This window comes from Centroberyx gerrardi, chromosome 13 (assembly GCF_048128805.1).
Source record: "Centroberyx gerrardi isolate f3 chromosome 13, fCenGer3.hap1.cur.20231027, whole genome shotgun sequence".
NCBI classification, from domain to species: Eukaryota; Metazoa; Chordata; class Actinopteri; order Beryciformes; family Berycidae; genus Centroberyx; species Centroberyx gerrardi.
Window position 1 is genome coordinate 16228465 of NC_136009.1, and position 6954 is coordinate 16235418.

General features: G+C 42.2%; 1 protein-coding gene across 1 annotated transcript; it reads right to left on the reverse strand.

Annotated features, from left to right (window-relative positions):
• Window positions 1-1384: 1384 nt before the first annotated feature.
• LOC139931596 (uncharacterized) lies at window positions 1385-6212 on the reverse strand. Its single transcript, XM_071925145.2, has 5 exons — window positions 5833-6212; window positions 4673-4769; window positions 4417-4549; window positions 3961-4219; window positions 1385-3351 (listed from the first exon to the last, which is right to left on the reverse strand). The coding sequence occupies exons 1-5, from the start codon at window positions 6133-6135 to the stop codon at window positions 1903-1905; spliced, it is 2241 nt and encodes a 746-aa protein (XP_071781246.2). The 5' UTR covers window positions 6136-6212; the 3' UTR covers window positions 1385-1902.
• Window positions 6213-6954: the final 742 nt, after the last annotated feature.

The window sequence follows — 6954 nt, forward strand, 5'->3', positions numbered from 1 at the left end:
CAGTCATTTTTGCCCAACCTTTTTCTCTAACTTCAGGACTCCTGTATCTGGAAAATCTGGTTGGGTGGGGGGGATTAAAGAGTGTCACTCTCAACTTAAACATTTTTTCTTGTTGTCAGTACCCTTGAGCATGATAGTTAACCCATAACAGTTCCAGTGGAAGTTTTACATATCCACTTGTATTGGGCAGCTCCCGGGTGAGAGTGTGTATGCGTGTAACCCTCCCTTCCCTTGCAATTATCCTTCTTCACTCGCGCACTGTTGTGAATAAGAATGGATGCATAAGGATCAAAACAAGACAAAGCACAGACTTTGATCTTGAAGCACTGATACAAATCCCTAATGGTAAATGGTCAGACGGACACAGTGCACTTGATGATTGTGGTGCAGCTCCTTAAACGTCCTGTAGACATTTTCTCCTTGACTTTTTAATGCTAGCTGGAATTTAACTGAAGATCAATTTAAAAACCTAAATAAAGAAAAAAAAGCTTGCAACAACAGCCTATTTCTAAATACTCCAAACACAAAGTCAAAGACAGCATTGGATGGTGATGATAAAACTATTTTACTTATATTACTACTAATATTACTGTATTATATGCTTGAGTGTCTTAACTTGAAGGCATTGTCTGAAAGAATGTTATGATTTATTGGCCTACATATATTTTGGAATGGCATAGAAATATGAAGATGAAAAAATATGCAAATACTTCTAGAGCTCCCAGTATATGCAGAGATGGCTCGGCCTGTTTACCTAAACACTTAGAGATAAGACAGAAGAGTGAGCCTCGTTCCATAATATGACACGTCACACAACTTTACAGCTCCATAGTGAATAGGGAAAGATGGAAAACTTGATTGTGCCTTAATGATAAAATTATAGTATTACTATAATGCAGTATACGTCTCATTTGGCTGTTAAAGTTCAGACAAATCTTGCATAGAATCACCAAGATGAATCTCCCATATATTGCTCTACCACATTTACAGATTACCCAACACTGATAATACTGATAAGACTGCCCTATAGGCATGTTGTGCTACAGGCATTTAAATCCTAACTGGTTGACCCTCCATTACTGTACATCCGTTGTCGCCTGGAAATCTTTTATTTTATAGTGCTATGAGGGAGTTGGAGTCGATGTCATTGGTGAAAGTGTTGTAGAAAAGTGTTTTAGCAATGACCTTCTATCAATCACCAACAACTTCACCCCCATCTATTACCATAGCATACATTTTGAACTCATATTGACTTGATTGGCTTGCAGCTCTAAGTGTCTCCAAAAAGCATTTAAAGCACTCTCAAGAGAGACGCAACTTTTCAACTGTATAAGTAATGTTTTATTGCAGGAATCATATCGTCAGATTTGCCATCTCCAACACACACAAATTGAAAGTGAAACTCTTAATGTTGTTTTAGATGTACTTTAGATGCAAACATGACGGAGAAACACAATGGCTTTGTTTATAACAGTATAATCAGTAGTAAAGGTGTTAAAAAACAGTGGAAGCAAAGCTATTGGAGAATAATAGCAGAATAAAGAAGCACGAAGGAACACAGGCAGTTAACATCAGCCCTGTTTAATCTACTTGTTTTTCAAATTTGATCCCAAAACACACACATCAGTTAAGAGGATTCAAAAGCATTTTGAAAAAGCAACATTGCAAATGATATCTTGCCTTTCAAAACAGTAAACGGCAATGAAATTTAGGCCTATGTGTATATATGTTTTGTGTCTCATATTCCTAACTGGTAAAATAGATCTAGTCAAAGACATCATGATATCCAGTTCTGTCTGACCCTCCTTTCTATACTGATCCTATCTTTTCTGTTAATGTTCACAAACAAACCTCACAAACCCAGTTAATTCTTTAGCAACAGATCTGTCATTTTAAGGATTTTCAGACTGCATTCTTCTTTGGTCTTCCTCTACGTTTCCCCGTGTTTTGTCCTCTGTCCGTCTTTTTCTTCCTTTTTTCTGCTGGGTCAAAATCAGAGTCACTGTCATTCTCTTCAACCTTAGAAATCTTTGATCTTCCTCTAGCTCTGCCCGTGCTCTTCCTCTTTGTCTTGCTCCTCTTCTCTTTCTCCTCTGTTGGGTCGAAGGCTGGGTCGCTGTTGCTCTGCTCCCCCTCACTCTCCTCATCACCACCCGTCGTTCTCTCCGCCTCCGCGTTTGAACCCCCAGCCTCCGCTTGCACCGCCTGGACCAAGCTTGCGCCCCTGACCGCTGCATTTCTCTTGGGCCTTCCTAAAGGTCTACCTGTGGACCTCTTTTTACCTTTTAGTGCATCCTTCTTCTTCTCCTCCTCCTCCTCCTCCTCCTCTTCTTCTTCCTCCAGTTCTTCTTCTTCTTCCTCCACATAGTCAAAATCTGGGTCTCCGCCGCTCTCGCTATCCTTCTCCTGATCATCACCAGTGTTGCTCTCCATTTCATTCATCTCATCCTTTTCAGACTCGGATTGATTCGGGTTCGTCTTCTCCATCTGTTGTGTTGTCCCGGAGCCAGGGGCTTGGCTATGGTAGCGCTGGACATGGCTCTTCAAGCTAACGTTGTGATTGAAGCTCTTGTCACAGTGCTGGCACTTGTAAGGCCTCTCCCCGGTGTGCAGGCGCATGTGGGATTTGAGGTGTCCCGACTGGTTGAAGGAGCGCTGGCACACCTCGCACACAAACGGCTTCACTCCCGTGTGCACGACCGAGTGTCTCCGGAGCTGGTGCACGTAGTTGAATTCGATCTTGCAGACATTGCAGATGTGTTTCCTGGGGCCTCTGTGATCTCGCAGGTGGTTGTTGCGTGCTTTTCTGTTAGTAAATGTCGCTGAACAGTCGGGGCATTGATAGGGCTTTTTTCTACCTTGGTGGGACTGCTCATGCGCGAGTTTGTCCAGCCTCGTTTGAAAAGACACAAGGCAGAACCTGCACTCATGCTCATAGTCTTCCCTGTGGATTTTGCTGTGAGCTTTCAGAGAGACCTCAGTAACACATCTCTTGCCACACACATTGCAGGAATAGGGCTTAATTTTGTACTCACACGTGTGAGGCTTCAGAATGTTGAAAAACTTTCCACACTCTGGGCAGAGCTGATTGAGTTTGAGGCCAACCGGGGAACCCTCTTCGTCTTCGTCGTCGTCTTCACGGAGTTCCTCATCAGAGTGTTTTGTAAGCTCCTCGACCAGCAAATGGTCGTCCGGGGGATTCCATTCCCAATCTGAACTGTAGTTCTTGTCACCCTCCTCGCTCTCTTCCCCTCCTTCGTCTGAGGAATCACTTTCGTCATCACTGAAATTAATAATCTCAGAGACAGCTGGGACACTGCTGCAGTTGAGGCTGTCATCTGATGCCGTTGCCTGGAAAAGATACAGATGGGAAGGTTCAAGGTTCATGGTTCTTTATTGTCATAAGCACAACAAAACAGCAAGATGCAGATAATGCTATCTATGAAATTACTGAGCCTAGAGCTAGCCACAACAATGTAAACAAATAAAGTATACAAACAATGCAATAATAAGATAGCAAGAGCGGTAATCTCCACTGCAACTGGAATGCATCTCACATATTTTTCACGTAATCACATATTTGTCAGGCTGTGTACTAAAGCGGCACATGCTTGCAAAGTGATGAGTAAAATTCCAATCCAAAGTACAGCATAGTTGGTGTATTGAAGATTACAGCCAAATGCCCGAAGATGAAGTGCAAGCAGAGGAAACATTATGCATAATTATTACAATTAAGCTATTTATTTTGAAAGAACCAGCACAAAAACAACCACACCCAACAATTCTACATTCTCAGCAGTGTGCAAAAACAATGGCCAAAATACTGAACTGTAAAATATAGATTCTGCATGCTTCCCGTTTTGGAAATTTTCTTGGAATGGCTGTATTGGCTGTGCACATTTTCAGCTGTGATGGGTCCGTTTGGATACGATGTCGCATATTTACCAGGTGAAGTCCTACCTGTTCGGTCTGTGCGGTTAATTCTGCGTCTCCCGTCAGGTGTTGCCCCTCAGCTGTTGGGAAGCTAGCATTGGCCAGGCTCTTCCACTGGTTTCTGTACTCGCACTGAAGGCACTGCTGGTTCATGATGAGGAGAGACCCATGGGTGATCTTCTCCAGCTTACACTTACTGCCACATGACGGACAGTTCCGCCGGAACAACTGGAGGAGGCAGCTTTCGTTCACAACATACTTTCCTTTCATTTGCAGAAGTGCAGCTCTAAAAAAAGAATGCAAAATGAAATATTGTCAAATACAGTTTGAAATAACTAAGCTCAAAACATTTCTGGCAAAGTTGGAAAAAATGTCTGTCTGCTTATTTAGCACTCTGACTTATGCTGGGTCCTTTCACACACACACACACACACACACACACACACACACACAAACTTCACTGGGTTTGAAAGGATGACTTACTTGTCCTTGCTTAAGTCGCTGTTCGCATTGACGACCTTTGGCTGCGTCTCACCCGATCCAGTGGTTACAGCATATGAAACATCAGTTGAACATGAAACTGAGACACCACACGGTACTGGGTTTACTTGGGCAGCTGCAAATGAAATAATAAAAAAAAATATTCACATGAACAGAATTTTATTTTATAATGATCTTTGCTGTAAAAATATGTATGCCAGTTCATTAATATTTCTATTAATAATGTTACGTTTCTTACCCTTTGAATTTAATATTGATTCTTCGGGACAAGACGTTGAACGATTGCACAGTTGAAGTTGATCACATTGAGATCCAGTATCTGTGGTTTCCTCCTCCTACACAAATAAAATAACACGAGTAAAAACAGTTAACAAACGCTACATACAATACACTCAAAAAGGCTGTTTGATTGCTGGATGGATGTTTCCATCAAAAGCGCCTTACAGTACCATGAATGCATGTTTTGGTCACTATTGGAAAATGGTAAATGTACATTTTGTAGCATTGACTGGCCAATGTGTATATTGATATATTGAATGTGGGCAGTGGAATGACATTGTCTCACAGTCCTTGTGTTATGTATCGCCTGTGCACCAATGGCATGGCAATTGCACATCATCTGTCCCCTCCACAGCACTGTACAGGTACGTCACTATGCCATCAGGCACCTGTCAGGACAAGATTTCGACCGGGGCAACATGCCAAACAAGGACACACAAGATGTGGACCTGCAGTACATGCCAATTTGTGGTTATGAGAATATGTGGATGTGGATTTCTCATGTTGTATAAAAGGGGGAGGACAATGAATTTCTATTGTTTATTGCTTACTGTGTCAAATGTTGATTTGTACTGGGTTGGGAGTCGGGACAGAGTTCATTGTGATTATTGTGTCACATGTTGATACCTGAATAGTCTAGTGATTGTATGGAGGGCTTTATTACAGGCTCTTGATGTGTCTCAAATGTGTGTTTCTGATGAATTTTTGGGATGAAGAAATAATTAAGTAAATGAATACCGACCTACTTAAAGACCTACTTCCTTGCATCTATCTATCTATCTATCTAACAAACCAATATAAAATGCCTGCACAATTACTGTACTTGGAGATAAAATTTCTCACTCTGACATTATTACACTTTATATCCGGATAAAACGACTATAGGTTTGTCAATAAAAACAGTCACGCTGTACTTCATGGTGTTGGAATCGACTCCGACCGCTCTGGCCGTCCTGAATCCAAAACAAGCAAACCCTATAGGAATTATGGCGCCAAACAGGTAGGACACCGCAATAGGTGATATGTTGTGTGTGTGAGTATGTAGGCAATGTGGGAGAAGATCAGATATGCATGTGTGTAGAAGATATTGCTGTGTTGCAGACGTCTAACCAGACTCACCTCACTTTTAAGGACTGCGAGAGTGGGCTCTGGTTTGTGTGACTTGGGACCGAGCGATGGGACAGCACTCGACTTGAGTTGAAGCTGGCGAGCCAAACCCTTTTGGACCAGAGTCAAGTTTTCAAAGCAGTCGTCGGTAAAGTGGTCGCTACAGATGCTGATGTCAGTCCAGGACGCCTCTTTGAAAATCTGTGCATTGCTACTGGCAAGGAACTGCACCCATTCTAGTCGTTTCTCTGGATCCTCTGGTAACTTGAACCGTTGCGCAGTGCCAGAGGATTCACATCCCATGATGGAGCACATCCCGCCCGGACTTTATTTCGGTCCCTCCACGTCTCAAAAAGACAGAGTAGCGTTATATTATTAGTAATTAAGACTAAACTACTGGTTACTGGCTCGATTGTTTATAAGCACTGAACTAGCTAGCCAGTTTTGCAGCGGCGGCGGTGGTGGCCGAGTGGGCGGGGTTGTAGCGTTGGGTGTGCACGTTTTGTTATCAAGCGCATCCCGAATTTAGGTTCACGTGAGATGATAATCCTACTCTTGAAGGAAAGAAGAGGAAAACGATCTACTTTACAACTTTGGAGAACTGTAGGTCTATTTAGTTTGCCAGGAAACGAGCTGTATTGAACACAAGGTCTGAATCACGTTATTGAGATTGAACTGTGACAACAAGACAAAATGTGTGAGACAACAACTTACTTAACAATATCGACTGAAAACGATTGCTAACCTGGTCAAAGGTGCTACATGTTATAACTCCTTCCTTTGAAGTTGTAAAAGGTGCGATTGACGTTATGGACGAGCTAGTACTGCTTTGTGTTGTGACATTATAGCACATATCAATTTTGGCCACATTAGCTACCCATAGCACCATACGGGACTTTACGCTCACGCAATGTCGCCTGTGGGCGGTGCCTTACGCCTTACGTCTCAAAACATGTCTGCTGTGCGTCCTTATGATTTTTGATATCACCACAAAATATAAGTGACTTCCTTGAAAATACATAATTGGAAACATTAACAAATAATGAAAAGCTATGTAAACTATTAGGTGAAATTCCAGACATTTCCACTGTATCTGCAAATTATGTATAAATGCAAACAGCCAGTGGAACCAAG

Bases quoted from the DNA above. Each gene is read 5' to 3' on its own strand.
- LOC139931596 (XM_071925145.2), bottom strand. From the start codon at position 6,135: ATGTGCTCCATCATGGGATGTGAATCCTCTGGCACTGCGCAACGGTTC. The intron at 4,770-5,832 runs GTGAGTCTGGTT...TTATTTGTGTAG, and splicing joins TCGCAGTCCTTAAAAGTGAG to GAGGAGGAAACCACAGATAC. The intron at 4,550-4,672 runs GTAAGAAACGTA...TTTCATTTGCAG, and splicing joins ATCAATATTAAATTCAAAGG to CTGCCCAAGTAAACCCAGTA.